Source organism: Ciona robusta, chromosome 3 (genome assembly GCF_009617815.1).
Source record: "Ciona robusta chromosome 3, ASM961781v2".
NCBI lineage: Eukaryota > Metazoa > Chordata > Ascidiacea > Phlebobranchia > Cionidae > Ciona > Ciona robusta.
The window spans coordinates 10,445,394-10,463,835 of record NC_143237.1 but is presented as its reverse complement, the minus strand read 5'-3'; the positions used below and the strand labels follow the sequence as shown (position 1 = coordinate 10,463,835).

At 36.8% G+C, this 18,442-nt stretch overlaps 2 protein-coding genes across 2 annotated transcripts; both read right to left on the bottom strand.

The window, feature by feature from the left end:
- Nucleotides 1-1,488: 1,488 nt before the first annotated feature.
- LOC149739313 (arylamine N-acetyltransferase, pineal gland isozyme NAT-3-like) lies at nucleotides 1,489-8,118 on the bottom strand. Its single transcript, XM_089873977.1, has 6 exons — nucleotides 7,937-8,118; nucleotides 6,740-6,883; nucleotides 6,249-6,370; nucleotides 5,809-5,876; nucleotides 1,775-5,490; nucleotides 1,489-1,615 (listed from the first exon to the last, which is right to left on the bottom strand). The coding sequence occupies exons 1-5, from the start codon at nucleotides 8,114-8,116 to the stop codon at nucleotides 5,072-5,074; spliced, it is 933 nt and encodes a 310-aa protein (XP_089730103.1). The 5' UTR covers nucleotides 8,117-8,118; the 3' UTR covers nucleotides 1,489-1,615; nucleotides 1,775-5,071.
- A 39-nt stretch (nucleotides 8,119-8,157) lies between these two features.
- On the bottom strand, nucleotides 8,158-18,437 carry LOC149739312 (ATP-dependent RNA helicase DDX1-like). Its single transcript, XM_089873950.1, has 13 exons — nucleotides 18,200-18,437; nucleotides 17,507-17,677; nucleotides 17,014-17,206; nucleotides 16,450-16,682; nucleotides 15,701-15,946; nucleotides 14,961-15,065; nucleotides 14,056-14,172; nucleotides 13,567-13,750; nucleotides 12,813-13,015; nucleotides 12,304-12,486; nucleotides 10,277-10,359; nucleotides 9,975-10,080; nucleotides 8,158-9,384 (listed from the first exon to the last, which is right to left on the bottom strand). The coding sequence occupies exons 1-13, from the start codon at nucleotides 18,431-18,433 to the stop codon at nucleotides 9,217-9,219; spliced, it is 2,226 nt and encodes a 741-aa protein (XP_089730076.1). The 5' UTR covers nucleotides 18,434-18,437; the 3' UTR covers nucleotides 8,158-9,216.
- Between the last annotated feature and the right edge of the window lie 5 nt (nucleotides 18,438-18,442).

The window sequence follows — 18,442 nt, the reverse complement described above, 5'->3', positions numbered from 1 at the left end:
TTACATTGGTTTGTTTTGCTTAAATATGGAAAAGATGGAATGAAAAATAAGTGGGGTAAGATGGTCCATGTTTTATTCTTTTTATTGCCTCAATAGATAAGAAAAAATGATTATTCACAAAACTATATATACCAGTACCCTCACAACTCCAAAAGATAATTATTAAACACGCGGTTGGGAAATATGGGATATTATGTGCCAACAGTATCCCATCTTACCTCACAGTACATTATATTGAAACTGATCTAGAACACAAGGATTCTATATTATATATATACAGGTTCATATAAACGCATAACCACATAAACCTATACATAGATACATTTCTCTCATATACCTTCTTTTAACGTTGCAACTACATTGCGAAACCTGCTCAACTTTTATACAAGAGCTAGCTGTAAGTTTAGCGGTTTAGCTTCACAAAAACGGCTGCCATTCGTCTTTTCCAAAAGGCTAAGCAACTCAACTGCACACTTCAACAGCAGATACGCCTATAGCCACTATAGATAGGGAACTGGAACGCTTGCCACTGTTCTTATCAGATGCTTCAACTTGCAGAAGCCATCGGCACGTTTCGATAATCAGCAGAGTGGCATGTGTGACGTAACAACTACATTCCGCGTTTTCTTGCATGGAAGCCTTTAGTTCTGCCTATATTAGAGTATCACATTCTATAGTACCACATCGTAAACCATATGCTACAGAATACCATTCCATATAGTAAGTTTGGGGAAGATAGGACACCTTTAGTACCTAATTTCCAAATATCCTGATCGTGTTTTAAACAATTACCAACGGTCTATAGGAGTTGTGAGGATACGGTTTTTATAATTCTTTGACTGTTCTTTGTTTACTACCAAATGTGACGAGAAAATGGAGTGAAAAGGTGTCCCATTTCCCCCACCCTACTATTTTACAATATTTCATCGTATATATTGAAGCCTCGAGGCCTCTCCTTATAAAATGTTTCAATATACATACAGTCTTGTGATTTAACAGCCATGCATTTAAAATATTGTCACTAAATTGGTTTTTATTCTCCGTTATCGTCCATTAGGTAGCAAGCCACGAATATTCACTAAAATATTTGAAAACCGTTTGCTTTACAACGAAATACTTCGCATCGTTATTTTCGACTCTGTCACCTCAGCGCTAGATGTACGCGCTACTTTAAATAAACCGCTCTACGTTTAGCGTTAATAAATATGCCGATAGAATTGTGTTCAATGTCCCACACAAGATCGCTAGCAACCATTTTAAAGCAACTAATGGTAAAACGGTTTATAAGGCTCGTCGTCGCTGCTACCATTTTGGGCGTATGTGTCCTTGAGCAAGACACTTCACAGCAATTGCTACAACCCAGTGGTCACTAACGGGTTGTCTAAATTGTCAGCCACACACAATCACCCTTAAAGTTACATACGTGGTAACTCGTAAGCGAGAATCTTGTCTAAAGCGGCCCGCCACACGAGGATATCATAACACAGATACATTTAATCTTATATTTATTGGGTTTATTTCAAGAACAACAAAACCGTGTGGTCTCTGTGTCTATATTTACTGTAAGGCATCGTTCATATCAACAATATCTTCCAGGGCAGCAGCTTCAATTTTCCTGTAAAGTTTAAGTTTCCACTTTAGTTTATATAAACTAAAGTAAAACGACAATATTTTAGTAATACAAAAAGCTTACATACATTTTGTACAAAAAAAGTACAAAAATAAAACACAACAACCGCCCTATAGAAAATGCATTAAAAATGAAAATACTTACATTTGTTCATATATATTTTGGCGACGCCGAGTATTTCCCCTACGACGCCTCGAAATGGCTGAATACCATTGAACGTCTGCACTCACGAGCTGCGAGACAGCAATAAGAACCAGCAAAAGAATAAGTTTGTTATTCATTCTCGAGTTTGATAATCAGCTGCTATTGTCTCGAGCTTTTATATCATCCAAGAGGAAATAATAAGTTCTGTTTTGTTTTAAATAGATGATGATTCGAATAAAACAAGTGTTGGCCATTACCCGGAAAACTAAGTTTAATCAGAAGTCAGATGGTTGCTTCAATGAACGAATCTTACTTTATCCCCGCGTGGGCGGAAAACGACAGTTATTATAACACGGCTGCTTGCTTATAAACCCCGTGCCAGCTTACGAGTTACCATGTATATATGTTACTTTGTTGGTGACCATTTTTTGGGAGTTTTTTTATAGGTATGACTGATAATTTCGACAACCCATTAGTGACTACTGGGTTGGAGCAATTGCCATTAAGTGTCTTGCTTAAGATACATACACCCACAATGGTAGCAGCGACGAGCCTTGAACCCATTACCCTGGGTTAGAGACGGACGCGCTAACCAACTTTGCCACGGCGCCGTTCAAGTTGTTTCATCATAACCCTACAAGTTACATTCTATTCTATATGGATGAGGTCCTACAGTGAGGCACGCCATGGGTTCTGGGATTTAGGCCGCGTTGCTTTATATTCAATCTTTATGCAATTAGTCTTAAATTTAGCTATCTTTCTATCATTAAATCTGTGCCAGAGCACAATTAACCGCTACAATATTTTATTGTTGAAAAGTTTTGGAATATTTCTGCAAGCATAAAAAGTTGATATAAAATAAAAAGTAAGAGATTAGGCACAAGATAAACTTTAGGACCTCCTGCATAACCCACCAGTAATAGCTTCAATACAATATAGCATTCAAACATAAATGCATTGCAACATTAAAAAAAAATATTGAAAATTCTTGAAGAGCAAGCAAGAAAAATATGAATGCCATTTAAAATCAGAGTTACGTATGTTTAACTTCTCAAATACTTCTTGTGTTCTGAGCTATTCAGAACTAAATGCTTCTACTTTTCAATTTATTACAAGTTTAAGACACTTGGTATTTATATATAGTAGGGTGGGGGAAGATGGGACACCTTTAGCACATAATATCCAAATATCCTAATTGTGTTTTAAACAATTAACAACGGTCATGGGAATCGTGAGGACATAGTTTTATAATTCTTTGAATGTTCTTTGTTTACCACTGAATGGAAGAAAATAGAATGAAAATGCGTCCCATCTTCCCCCACCCTACTATAGTAGTTTGATGGTTCATAGCGAATAATCAAACATGGAAAAGAAATGTCAATATGACACTGATTAGAATAAATGCAACTTATTTATCCATGTGTGGCTGAAAAACAGTCGTTAAAACACTGGTGTTCTGTTTCATATACCTCGCGCCTTCTTACAAGTTACCATGTAACTTTATGGGTGATTGAGAAAATACTAGGTTCAAGGCTTGATGCTGTCAGCATACAGGGTGTATATGTCTTTGGGAAAGACAGGATACCCATGTTATACCTACTGTCTTCCCCGCCATGCGAGGATAAACAAGTTACATACGTGGTAACTTGTAAGCAGGCACGAGGTGTATGAAACAAAACACCGGTGTTATAACCACTGTCGTTGCCCCGTCATGCGAGGATAAATAAGTTACATACATGGTAACTTGTAAGCGGGCACGAGGTGTATGAAGCAGAACACTCGTGTTATAACAACTGTTGTTGCCCCGCCATGCGAGGATAAATAAGTTACATACGTGGTAACTTGTAAGCAGGCACGAGGTGTATGAAACAGAACATCTGTGTTATAACAACTGTTGTTGCCCCGCCATGCGAGGATAAATAAGTTACATACGTGGTAACTTGTAAACGGGCATGAGGTGTATGAAACAGAACACACCTGTGCTATAACCACTGTCATTGCCCCGCCATGCGAGGATAAATAAGTTACATACGTGGTAACTTGTAAGCAGGCACGAGGTGTATGAAACAAAACACCGGTGTTATAACCACTGTCGTTGCCCCGTCATGCGAGGATAAATAAGTTACATACATGGTAACTTGTAAGCGGGCACGAGGTGTATGAAGCAGAACACTCGTGTTATAACAACTGTTGTTGCCCCGCCATGCGAGGATAAATAAGTTACATACGTGGTAACTTGTAAACGGGCATGAGGTGTATGAAACAGAACACACCTGTGCTATAACCACTGTCATTGCCCCACCATGCAAGGATAAATAAGTTACATCCACATTAAACAAAACAGTATAGGTCTAAACTACTTTGACAGAGAACTTCAAATGCATATTGATACACAGTAAGCAACATATAAAAACTTAATTAATAAAAACACAAACTTAAAATACACAGCTTAGTTCATTAATAATAAAAGAAAGTAATTTCAAAGGTTTTTAAAGCTCTTTTTTGTTGCAGTTGTGGAAATTGGTTTGAAGAAATTACAAAGTTATGAGGTCTGTGGGAACATTATGTGTCAATGGTGAACAAGGTGATTTTGTACATTTGATTTCACTTATGTGATAATCTGGGCCAACTCTGGGATAAATCTCAGGTCCCATGATGTGCCATGCAGTAGGACAACCATATGGAATATATAATATTCACTTATAAGTTATAACATAATACATATAAACAGATGTTTCAACAAATGAATATCCAATATCATATTTCAACAGCTTGTTTGGTTCACTTTTCACAATCGATATTGAAAAGTTTATTCAGATTGAAGAAAAACATTTTATGATGTTTCCCCCACCAGTGCCTAGATTTGTAAAATCCCATTTGTTAAAATACGTTTATCAGTATACAAAAACTACTTGAACAAAACAATGAAGGGAATAGGTGATTAGAAAAAAGACATTATTCAGCTGAGTATTTTGAGCGTTTGTCTTTCTGCCAGAGGTTACGGGTTCAAGACTCAATGTTGCCACAATTATTGGTTTGTGTTTTTTGAAAAGACACTGTCATTGACTGTCGTTGCCCAGCCACATGAGGATAAATAAGTTACAAAGTGGTAACTCGTAAACATGAGATGTATAAAACTGAACACTCGTGTTATATTGGCTGTTGTTGCCCTCCATGCGAGGACAAACAAGTTATATTCGTGGTAACTTGTAAGCGGATACGAAGTGTATGAAACTGAACACCCATGTTATAATGATTGTCGTTACCCCGCTACGCGAGAATAAATAAGTTTATTGATCAATAAATCACAATAGGCCTTGTTGTGATGTCCTCTGCAATCGGAGTGAACTCTTGGGTAAAACTTTTCATCCCGAATACACAGCGAATTATTTCCAATATCGCCGGGAAATCCGAAAGTTCCATAAAAGTTCGCGAAACTGTCAAGTTATCGCCCCTCTGCTGGTCCTCACGTATGTACTTTTGTATCAGATACTTCCCCCATAACACAGTTACGGATGAACCTCTATTAATCGCGCAAATCGTGTTCCGTGTCATCCACTTCTCATTATTATTGAGAAATCTTTCTAATTCGGGAACCAGTTCGTCCCACGTGCATTGCCGATCCATAGAAACCTTATAAAGTATTATCCAACCCTTGCTTCTGTATTTGCTTTCACCGAAGCAAAACTCGATGTCCGTTGCCGGGTTTACCTCGCCTGTTGTGGAGATTGGAATAAGTCTAAGTTGCGTCACCCTTTTATTCTTTTAGTCAGAAAACATATTTTTGATTTATTTCTTGGCAAAATCTTTGGGTTTGGATTAAGTTTTTATACTTTTGTCAAAAGAATGTTTTCATAACAAAGTTTTAGTAAAATCTTTGAATATTAGACAAAATCAAAGTCAAATTTTGAATTTTTTAATGTAATATACTTCGTCTCCACTTGTTCGTATACTTAAAATAAATTTTTTAATCCTTTTAAATACTTTACAAACATACACCCCCAACCCCAAGCTACACCATTGTTAGAACTGACCTGTTGAATCTACTACATGGAACCATTTCAACTCAAAGTAGAAAGATGTTTTACCGCATTCTCGTAACCTTAAAAGGAAATAAAAAAGTATATTTATGGCCTGAGTTTCGACGAGCATAAAAAACGAAAATAATTTTCCAATATTTTTTCTATACTTTACCCTTGCGTGCCCGTAAAACCGTAAAACGACAGTTTCAAGGTGTATGAACATCCATGTTATAACGACTGTCGTTTTCGGCCACGCGAGGCCAAAGTAAGTTACATTTATTTATTCATTCATTTACATCTAATGAAGTCTTAAATATACAAAGAACTGAAAACACGATACAGCTGAACCAAGCAATATATATATATAAAGAATCACAGAATAGATTGTCGTTGCCCCACAGCGTGAGGATAAAGCAAGTAAAACAAACTCTTTGTCATAAACACAACAATACCTGAAAACCCCATGTTTTTGAGCTTGTTCAGTTAGGTATTCAAAGTTAAGAGGTTCCGTTAAGCTAGTACCGCATGTAAATGCAATATCGGTGAAATATTTGCTGCCGTCGTCCACTGTCACCTATGTAGGTACAAGGTTCAAGAACTACTTGGGGTAGAAAAATAATCACCCATAAAGTTGCATGTCATTACTGTTAAGTAAATAAGCAAGAGGTAAAAAAGAACATCTATGTTATAACGACTGATGTTGCCTCGCCATGTGAGGATAAATAAGTTGCATTTGTGGTAACTTATAAGCGGGCACGAGGTGTATGAAAAGACACTTGTGTTATAACAACTTTCGTTGTCTCGCCATGCGAGGATAAGTAAGTTACATACATAGTAACTTGTAAGCGGGCACGAGGTGTATGAAACAGAACACTTGTGTGAAGATAAATAATAACTTCATACAATAATAAGTCCGCACAAATAAATATATCATGCAACTCACCACTAAAGCAGGTTGTGTGTAAGTGAACGCATCAAGCTTCATGTTATAAACGTCAGCTTTGTATAAAGAAACCTGGTAGCCAAGATTTTGTAACAGCCAACAAAACATTCGGTTTAACTCAAAGTTGAACCCGCCCCTTCGTTGCTACAAAGATGGTTAATAATTGTTACAGAGGTAAATACTGTAACCCACACATAATATTTTACAACAGGTTGCGTAAGGCTGTTTAATGGGTGAACTCTGGTCTACATTTCGCCTGCTATGTTGGTTATACCATAACGCTGCAAACCTGGTTATATAATTCTGTAAATATTATAGAATGTCAATCAAACATAGAGATTGTTTGTTGAGTGTTTAGTAACGCAATGGTGAATATGAAACCTTTTTCACTTAATTTCTACGTCACTTTTGACCCATTATAAAAACGAATGTTTAAGTGTTTCAACTCAGAGTAACCCACAAAACCTCAGCTATCTATAGGGATCTGAGAGCTTATCGTGAAACCTCTATGATACGATATATATCACTTTGTATCTTTGTATTTAGAACCTTTCGTATTTATAGTGGGATAAAGGTGACATGGAAATTAGGTAAAAAAGTTTTATAATTACTATTGCATTTCAGCAGGAAATCCCGCATTTAATATTTTTTGTATGAAGTATTGAAACCTCGCCCCGCATTTAATATTTTCATGACTGCCAAGTATTGAAACCTCGCGCATGTATACAGTACCATGGTCTAAGAAGAATAGTTTGAACATAAACTCAAAGGTATTGGTACAACTGCTCCAACCCTAGTAGTCGCTAATGGGTTGTCCATATTATTAGCCATACATTTAAAAAATCACCAAAAAAAATCAACCACAAAGTTACATACATGGTAACTCATAAGCAGGTACGAGGTGTATGAAACAGAACACCCGTGTTATAATGACTGTCGTTACCCAGCCATGAGAGGATAAATAAGTTAGAAACGTGGTAACTCGTAAGCAGGTACGAGGGGTATGGAACAGAACACCTGTCTTATAATGACTGTCGTTTCCCCACCATGCGAGAATAAACAAGGATAAATAAGTTACATACATAATAAGTTGCCCTGCCTGTGTTAACACCTGTGTTATAATGACTGCCATTGTCCCGTCACGCAAGGATATTGTGAGCTACATTATACAACCTACTACGGCATACAAAACTTCACCTTCACAATTTTTTCAAACAGTTTAGGCAGATCAATAGTAATCGGGGGCCCTCCGAAGACATCCAGGTTTTCATAAGGAACAGCGAGCATATGAGCGACACAGATCTTCCTGAGGTTGGAGGATGTTGGGGCAACATCTCCCGAGTAATTGATCCGCTGCAAATATTCCTTCACGTTCATTTTCACCACAAATCTTAGATCAAAATTTTAAATAAAAAACATCTGAAATAGAAATACTTCGCATCAAATTCACCAGAAAATAATATTCTTCAAATAACAGAATTATTGCAATGGCAAATAAGATAGAGATAATATATTGTTGTACTAGTAAGATACATTGTTTACTTCTAGTACGATTTAAATTAAAAAATGTAGTTTTCTTGAAAAAAAGAAATTATTTTGAACAGTATTAGGTAACAGAAAATGGTGGCAACATACAAAGGGGAGGATGATAATAATATAGAACCCAATACCCATATAGAATAGAATATTTAGTTTATGGACAAACTTTAGCCCAAATCCCAGGCTCATGCTAAATAAAACAACCAAAGGCAAATGATATTTTAACAAAATTAAAAAAAAGAGTTTTATTTATTATTTAAAGAATAATTTTTAGAACAGATATATAACATGAACAACTGAATTGCTTGCTATTATTTATCTAGTAAATTAGTTAGCACCAAAAAATCTAGGATAGTTTTACAATACCCACGCTTATGAATCTGCTACTTATAAACTAGCTAGCTTCACCATACAGAACAACAACAGCGATCACATCACTTATGCAACTGCAAGAGTTAGGTGGCAGAGCAAACAAAGAAAAAGGCAAATATTTGCCATTTGGGGAGAAAGGGGTCACGCGGATGTTCTGTTTACACAGCAAACATTGAAATGATGGATTCATTACAATTGTTAATAGAATGAAAGTTAAACAAATGTAAATGGTACTGACCATTGAATTAGGTGTAAATTCTACCCCATGTTTAAAGTACAGGGTGTTGGGTGTAAATTCTACCCCATGAGATAAAGTATAGGGTGTTGGGTGTAAATTCCACCCCATGTTTCACACTTATATCCTTCATACACAATTGCTAACTTATAAGAATTTAAACAAGAATGTTTCCAAAAAAATGTTACCAATTCAAAATTAGTTAATATTAACTAAGACACAAATGCAGCAAAACCAAAACAATCGCCAACTTTTTAATATTTCCAAAAGAAATTGAAAAATATTTTACTCTAATTAGCTTCAAAAATAACTAAGCTTCGAATGCAACACATTATGATTTTCCTTGTAATATTCTTGACATATTCATCCTCATTTGTAAAAATGAGGTTTGTGTAGATCGCTCTAACGCTTGTAGTTCCTTTACACTAGGTGCCAGTATATCAGTGTGATCCTTGTATTTGGAGATGTTGGACTTTGATCTCTTGCTGCCGTATACAACCTGGAAGGGGGGTTTGAATGGATAAATAAATCTAACTTATTTATCCTCGCATGGCAGGGTATCGACAGTCATTACAACACGGGTGTTCTGTTTCATAAACCTCGTGCCCGCTTACAAGTTACCATGAATGAAATTTATTTATCCTCGCATGGCGGGGCAACAATAGTCGTTATAACATGGGTGTTCTGTTTTATACACCTCATGCCCACTTATGAGTTACCACGTATGTAACTTATTTATCCTCGAATGGTTTGGCAACGATAGACATTACAACACGGGTGTTCTGTTTAATACACCTCGTGCCAGCTTACGAGTTATCATATATGAAACTTTGTGGGTGATAGTTTGGGGGAGTTTTAATATAAATCATATTTGTGTGACTTTTTCTGTAGTCTTGTTTCTGTATGAAACGAAAATGGCAACAACCAACAAGCAACTTATTCAAATTTACCAAACCACGAGGTCTATGTTTAACATAAGAAAATGGTGCGCAATTCAAAAGTTTAAGAACCACTGGTTTAATGCATTTATAAAATATCTGCCACCATGGCCCATAGGTACAAGCATCAAACCCCACCCAGGTGACTAACCTTCCCATCAAACTCATCAACGGGGATTTCCATTTTGGGGGTTGTTTGTTCGATTGTTATTTTCAGATGAGATTCAATGTCTCCGAGTAAGCCGTTCTCATCGTACCTGCATGAGGGAAAGAAACATCACAACAGTTTTTATTAAGAAAAAGCATAATTCACAATTCTTTTATTTATCTCTTTATCTGTAGGGATTTTAACTCTGTAGGGATTTTAACAACTGTGTGTAAACAAGCATGCTTTTCTTTAGCTTATACACCATTATTACAACATTAAATAATAAGCAAAACACCACAACTCACCAAATACAACAACCACCAAAATCAGTGAGGTTTGTATTGAAGCAACCTCTGCCCTTATTATTGCAATTGCTGTGATACCAGACCTGTGAATAATAAAAAGGTGAAACAGAAATATTAAACCGAAAAGCACTTTTCTGTATGATGTAGTAGGGTGGGGGAAGATGGGACACCTTTTCATTCTGTTTTCTCGTCATTTTGGGAGTAAACAAAGAACATTCAACGAATTATAAACCGTATCCTCACAACTCCCATAGACCGTTGTTAATTGTTTAAAACTCGATCTGGATATTTGGATATTATGTGGTAAAGGTGTCCCATCTTTTCCCACAGTACTATATATATATAAATTAACAAAATGTTGCTGCCAGATACACTGCAAAGATAAACATCTCCTCTGACAATCAGTTATAATACCGAAGTTGCCTGGTTGTTATCATAAGGGTTTATTTGATCATGTTTATCAATAATTACTGGGCATAAGGTTATAAACCAACTCTGGCCTACATCTCAGGCCCCCTGGTATGCCACACCCCTCAAAACTGTTAGCCCAAAAACATAAAACTGAATGAATGAATGAATGTAAATGAATGAATCTTACTTTATCCTCGCGTGGCCGGAAAACGACAGTCGTTATCACACGGGTTTAACACCTCGTGCCAGCTTACGAGTTACCATGTATGTTACTTTGTGGGTGATTATTTTTTGGGGGAGGGGATTTTTTCATTTTTTTTTATGTATGGCTGTTAATTTGGACAACCCATTAGTGACCACTGGGTTGGAGCAATTGCCGTTAAGTGTCTTGCCCAAGAAAACATACGCCCACAATGGTAGCAGCGACGGGCCTTGAACCCATTACCTAATGGTTACAGGCAGGTGCGCTAACCACTACGCCACGGCGCCAGACAACTCACAGTGAGTTGCATTTAATATTAATACAAAGAAATATTTATATTTGAAAGAATGATGTGGAAAAAACTTCAAACACATGTAAAGTATACAATGAATGAATGAATGAATGAAAAGGACTTACGAACAAATTATATTTTATACACTGAATAATTACATAGGTATTGTATTGTGTATTAACTTTATAATATAGAACTTATGAACACATGTTAAGTATACAATAAATGAATGGCTTTATTAAAATATGCTTATGAGAAAATTACCTTTCATGCACTGAATAATTGCAAAGGTATTTTATTGTACATGACAAATATACTTTATAAGTTCAGTATTATAAAATTAGTCAAGTCATTATGACAAACGCACTGATTGTTGAATAACAAAATCTATTATTACATCACACACGTTTACTATGACCATTCTCCTAAACATCACATGACCAATAATCACTCAAGCACGATGGAGTGACTTTGAATAGAAATACCATTGCGCAACACTGCCAATGCAAATATTTACGAATATATTGAATACTCGGTTCATATTTACTCAATGACTCACTTCCCAGTGATGCCACATGGGCAGTAGAATTTTTAAGACTTTTTAACGACTCTTTACGATCTTTTTATACCTTTAAAGACTCTTTTAAGACTTGTTTAGGTTTGGCGTTGGCTCAACATTAAAACAATTTAAAACTGTGTTTATATTTGTTCTATACTAGTATTGTTTAAACAAGTGCATGGCCGCATAATACACTTATGCAGACCTGGTATTTGAGCCCTATTTGGGCAGAGATGCCTTGGGCAAGACACTTAGCGGTATTACTCCAACCCTGTGGTCACTAATGGGTTGTCTAAATGGTCAGCCATACAGAGAAACAATCACCTACAAAATTATAGGAGTAAACAGGCACGAGTTGTATATGAAACAGAACACCAGTGTTATAACAACTGTCATTGCCACACTTTGCGAGGATAAATAAGTTACATACGTGGTAACTCGTAAGCAGGCACGAGTTGTATATGAAACAGAACACCTGTGTTATAACGACTGTCATTGCCTCGCCATGCGAGGAAGTTACATTCATTCAAATTCACCCGAACATACACAGGTTAACACCCCACCTTCTCCTTGTGCTTAGTAGCCACTAGCGAGATAGCCAGCCCCATCCTCTCAGCTCTCCCCACCCTCCCAATACGATGGACATAGTTCTGTTTATCATCAGGTAGCGTCATGTTTATAACGAATGGAACGCCTCGTATGTCGATGCCACGCGCTGCTACGTCTGTACATATCAAGTGTCGCACCTGTGGTAAATTGGCTGCTGTTACTATAGGTGGGAACTTAATTTTGAGCTGCTACAGCTAACACACACTTTCAGTTGTCTCAATCTATACCACCACAATACTTACATAACATAAATTTTAATTCATCTCGCCAAATATAGCAGGAAAGGTCAGATTTATAAAACAAGAGAATGAAAAACGACGGCTATTGGAAATACACAATGAATAAACCTTTTTTTTTACATTTTTACATTTTTACATACTTATTTAATTTATTGTCTTGGATAGTTTTATATGTATATTCGTTTATTTTTTTTATTTACATTTTTTTTTAAAACGGTTTTTACCTCCCGATTTTTAAACTTCTCCAAATTCCCTCTCCTTTCATGAGGTTTCCGATCACTATGCAGACACACGCACGATAGTTGGTCATCGTGACCACCAACTTGTTTAAAATATCGTTCAAGGTTGTCGCAATCGAGTTTCGTTCGGCAGAATATGATCGCTTGCTCCATTTTGTGGTCGCGTATCGCACGCACACAATACTCGCCTATAATAGGGTTTATGACATCACTATTCGGTTATGACATCACCATAGCAGCTTAAGCAGGATCATTGTCATGGACCGTGATGATGTTATGTTTACTGGTTAGCTTTCTTGACCAGAAGTTACGAGTTCAAGGCTCAATATGGGCGCAAATGGAATACTAGCCAATAATAAGAGTTATGACATCACTGTACAATGGACGGCGGGCATAGTTTCAAAGTCATATTCCTAATAATTTAAGGTAATACCTTTTGAAGGGTATTATATGGTACCATGGTACAGTGTTTAGCATGCCTGCCTCTAGACCAAAGCTTATGGGTTCGAGGCTGCAGTTTGTAACTACCTGCCTGCCAATTTTGACGACCCATTAGTGACCACTGACTTGGAGCAATTACTGTTAGGAATCCTGCCCATACCCACAATGGTGGCAGCACTAAGCAATGAACTTGCTACCCTTTGGTGATAAGGTGACATACTAGCTTTACCACTATACAAACAATGGTAGAGTTCAAACACAAGGCTCCTATTCAACGCCAAGTTAGCTAATATTTTACCTTTCAATATTTTGATCCCTTCCGACCATTTCTCCTTAGTTTCCTTAGCTCTGCTGTCAACGTTATCTCTCTTATGCACAGCGTCGGTCGGTACATGATTGCGCAACCCCATCCAACTAGGGTCCCTTATGGGATCCACAGGAACAACAACATGATGGACGGTCTCAGGTACTGAGTCTTCACCCTGTATGGTGAATATATCATGTGATAATATAAATAGGAGTATATCATGTGATATTATGAGTATATCATGTGATATTATGAGTATATCATGTGATATTATGAGTATATCATGTGATATTATGAGTATATCATGTGATATTATGAGTATATCATGTGATATTATGAGTATATCATGTGACATTAAACATTGCAATTCTAATTCTACCTTTAAATTCACCAACACAGGAAAAATAAGATCCAGGCGGAACAAAGCCAATAAATTAAAAATAACAACTCAACACAACATTACAAGCAACATATCTTAACCTTCAAATCCACCCACACAGGGAAATGCATGATCTCATTAGCAAGCCTTTTAACATCGAAGCTATGCAAAGTAGCCGAACATACGATAACTTGGAGACGTTTCCCATCAGATGTTACCTGAAGGTGGGTTGCATTAAGTATAGTATTATGATGTCGCTGTCATGTATATTACATAAAGACCATTATTATGTGTGGTCACATACAGCTTTAGCTCATAATATTCCAATATGTTGATGCTGTTTTAAAACATTATCAATGGTCCATGGGAGTCCTGGTGATATGGTTTTATAATTCTTTGAATGTTCTTTGTTTACTACCTAATTCAACAAGAAAATAGAGTCAAAATGTGTCCCATCTTCCCCCACTCTACTATGGTCTACATAGTATATAGTATGGCTTCCAATCTTCTATATAGTACCCATACTATAAAGTACAACCATTATAATGTTGCTCCAATCATACTATATGGAAGCAGGTATTATAGCGGGAAACCCGTTCCTGCCAGCCATTATGTGAGTCCAAGTTAAGTGTATATGAAGTTTTGCCTCAACCACGTAATAATATGTAAACCTATTTCTAGTTTTTATATAAAGTTTGGTGATACCGGGCATAGTATATAAAACGTCAGTTGGTATAACACAATGAGAATGTAAAATAACAACATATACAATCAGTATAACATTTTATATATATATAAACTATTGCTGTAAGGAATACCATGAATTTAACACAGGTTCTCCAACAAATAATTTCATATACTAACATTTCAATAATAATGAGCCTAAGCCGCTGGGTGTTGGGGTAATGGGTCAACTCTGTTCTATATCTTTATATAACATGCCTTATCACAGTACCTCACCCATATAGAATATAACATTCATTTCTATATAACTTAAACACATTACCTGTGGTATATGGGAATGCGTTCGTTTGATAAACCCCCCGCTACCAGCTGTTAATAATCCATCGCATTCGTCGAGTACAAGGAACCTTACTTGGCTTAAATCAATCTGAGAAGTAAGAAAAGTGGTATACTTGTATGAATACATTGTGTGCCTGGTACATAATAAGACACCCATGTTTGCATGCAACAGAAAATGCCTTCGCCTTTTGTTCTATAAATAACATGACCTTCGCCATCGTTTTCAACGAGATAAATTAAAATTATGTTATTACTCGACAATGAGCATAAGATAAATAAACACAACTTGACAAGTTGACAGTGAGCATAAGATGTATAAATACAAGACACCCATGTTATAACTCGACAGTGCGCATGAGGTGTATGAATACACCATGTGTGTCTGGTGTATAAGAAGACACCCATGTTATAACTTAACAGTGAGCATGGGGTGTATGAATACACCATATGTGTCTGGTGTATAAGAAGACACCCATGTTATAACTCGACAGTGAGCATGAGGTGTATGAATACACCATGTGTGTCTGGTGTATAAGAAGACACCCATGTTATAACTGGACAGCGAGCATGAGGTTTATGAATACACCATGTGTGTCTGGTGTATAAGAAGACACCCATGTTATAACTGGACAGCGAGCATGAGGTTTATGAATACACCATGTGTGTCTGGTGCATAAGAAGACACCCATGTTATAACTCGACAGCAAGCATGAGGTCACCAACCTTTCCAGTTGAGATAAAATCATCCACTCGCCCCGGCGTCCCGATCAAAATATCAACCCCTTGTTGAATAAACTTTAACTGGTCACTTGCAGGCACACCACCCACCACAAGGACTTCAGACACAGTTGGATTTTGAACGAATTTTTTTAAATCTCGAATAATTTTTGCCGTTTGTTCCGCCAGCTCACGGGAAGGCTCGATAATGATCGCATAAGGAGAGTTGTTGGATCTCTTTGTGTTTTGCTTCTGTTAAGGAATACATATGATCAGTGGCGCAGCCAGGAGGGTTTAGGATGTCGCGACCTCCCTTTTAAAGCCCCAAAAAAATTAATTAAAAAAAAATATTTTTTTTAAAATATTTTTTGAATTTTTTGATTAAAACTCCCCCCCTTATTTTTTTTCTGGCTGCGCCACTGCATATGATACATTAAAATAAAAAAGGTATGTGTATATATACGTTATTACTCCTTAAGCAGACCCGAGGTGTATGTAGGAAGATGGGACACCTTTTCATTCAATTTTCTCGTCTCATTTAATAGTAAACAAAGAACATTCAAAGAATTATAAAACCGTATCCTCACAAGTCCCATAGACTGTCGATAATTGTTTAAAACACAATCAGGATATTTGGATATTATGTGGTAAAGGTGTCCCATCATTCCCAACCTACTATATTATTTTTTACACGCCCCATGTGAGTTTTGGATTTATAGAATTAGTGTAAACATTGTTTAACAACTGAAACTTACCTTAACGACAGCGGTTCCAGTTTTAGCGCTTGTAACGCTTGATTGGTCGTCGGCCTTTGAAAGTGCGACAAACTGGCCACTAGGTGGGAATTTAAACGGCTCACCACCAAAGTTGAAACTAAGTTCGGAGTTCTTTAAAACACAAGCGGCAAACATTGGTTGTTTTCTTAGGAAACCAGGTATGTCAAATGCATGGCCGAGGTCGATGCCGTTCTTGGAATATTTGATTCTACCTGAAGTGGGGGTCGTATAAAATGCTTAATTTTAAGCAATTATATTTATTGCCGCACTGTGTTAGGAGACAACTTATTGTAGCAAATTTATTTGCTTATATTTGTGAATAGACAAACTCTTTACCAATATATATCTTACGCAAAATGACCTTATTTTGTCTTCTTTTTTATAATAACAAAGATTAACATACTATGTATAAACGAAAGATGAAAAATGACAGTAAAGAGCAGTCGAGTAATATATAAGACCATATAAGTGAGGCACTTTTTGCAAAATATATTCAAAAGTAAAATATCACAATTAGAAGAAAATAGAAATGTCATTTTTTACCTTCATCCATATCTAAGAAACAGCCAATGACATCATGCATTGTGAAAGGTTCACCATATGTGTCAAACTGACGACTGTTGGATTTTTTCCCCGTTCCCCCAAAGCCATATCCCTGCTTATCAGTACCAAGGTTTAAATCTGCTGACAGTGTTGACCAACCTACTCTGTTTAAACCTTCATCCTTGCATAATACCTATAGTGGAAATATACATGGCAACACTGTGAAGTTTGCAATACAGTATTGTATCTTTAGGTAAAAATCTTTGGAAATAACATTGGTTACCAAAGGACTTGTACGCAGTAAAAACTAAGTTCTCAATTCTCATGGAAAGCCATTTCTTTTTTATTTGATGTAAATACTAGTGAGTAAATCCACTTTTTATAAATGATTTTATTTACTGAAGAGATTAATGATGCCATTTTAGGTAAAATTTATTCCTGATAATACACTAACTGTTGACTTTTTACCATGTACATATTCCATAGAACTTACCTCATAATAATACTTGCCCTTAGTAACTCCCCTGGTTGACCTACATCCATGCCACTCCCTCACCTCCCTTGATTGACACAACAAACCATCAGAACTAATCGCAAATGCGTTTCCTCTGTCGTATGGGTTCATCTGCCAGGTGTTAAAGATAGCAGGCAACGCATTGCCACCCTGAGGGGAAAGAAAATGTAACAAATTCTGTGATTTTGACCCTGATCTGGTGCTCATAGAGTTGGGGATAAAGAAATACAGTAGGATTTGGTGCAAAAGATTGTTTATTTTTCTGTTGTTGTTAACATGCATAATGCAATGCTTTAAAAACTTTATTATTACAATGTAAATTATTTATCCTCGCATGGATTTAAAATGTTGATGTTTTGTTTGAATTTAGACAACCCAGAAGCAATAGGGGGCTAAGTGTCTTGCTTAAGAAAGCGTATTTCCACAAAGGTGGCATTCGTGGCAGCATCGAACCCATTACCTCTGGGCTGGAGGCAATCAATGTAACCACTATGCCACAGCCAGGATTTTATGCAGGAACATTTTAAAAACTAGGTGTATTAGTAATGGACCAACTCTAACCTAAATCCCAGGTTCCACTGGCATATCATGCTACAGGACTTTACCCAAGAAAACAGAATTGTTTTAAAAACATTAGATTCCATAAACCACAGCATTCAAACCACCCCTTACCTTCATACCTCCACCACCCCTTGTACTCGATAGCGTTTCATGCACGATCTGTATAACAGGAATACTAAAAGCTGCCGTCTTCCCTGACCCAGTCTCCGCAGCCATAAGGACATCCCCGCCTCCCAGGATCAAAGGGATCGACTCTGCTTGTATATCAGTTGGAAGTTGCCAACCAATCTCCATTATCATCTTCCCAATCTCAGGCATCACCCCCAAGTTTTCAAACGCAGTCATGATTCTAAT

What these genes read in the sequence shown, in the direction of transcription:
- LOC149739313 (XM_089873977.1), bottom strand. Translation starts at nt 8,116, where the DNA reads ATGAACGTGAAGGAATATTTGCAGCGGATCAATTACTCGGGAGATGTT. An exon ending in CAAAAACATGGGGTTTTCAG is followed by an intron (nt 5,877 to 6,248) that starts GTATTGTTGTGT and finishes TTTCCTTTTAAG; the next exon opens with GTTACGAGAATGCGGTAAAA. An exon ending in CCATGTAGTAGATTCAACAG is followed by an intron (nt 5,491 to 5,808) that starts GTCAGTTCTAAC and finishes TCTCCACAACAG; the next exon opens with GCGAGGTAAACCCGGCAACG.
- LOC149739312 (XM_089873950.1), bottom strand. Translation starts at nt 18,433, where the DNA reads ATGACTGCGTTTGAAAACTTGGGGGTGATGCCTGAGATTGGGAAGATG. An exon ending in AGGGATCAAAATATTGAAAG is followed by an intron (nt 13,016 to 13,566) that starts GTAAAATATTAG and finishes ACCCTATTATAG; the next exon opens with GCGAGTATTGTGTGCGTGCG. An exon ending in AGAAGTTTAAAAATCGGGAG is followed by an intron (nt 12,487 to 12,812) that starts GTAAAAACCGTT and finishes AATTTACCACAG; the next exon opens with GTGCGACACTTGATATGTAC.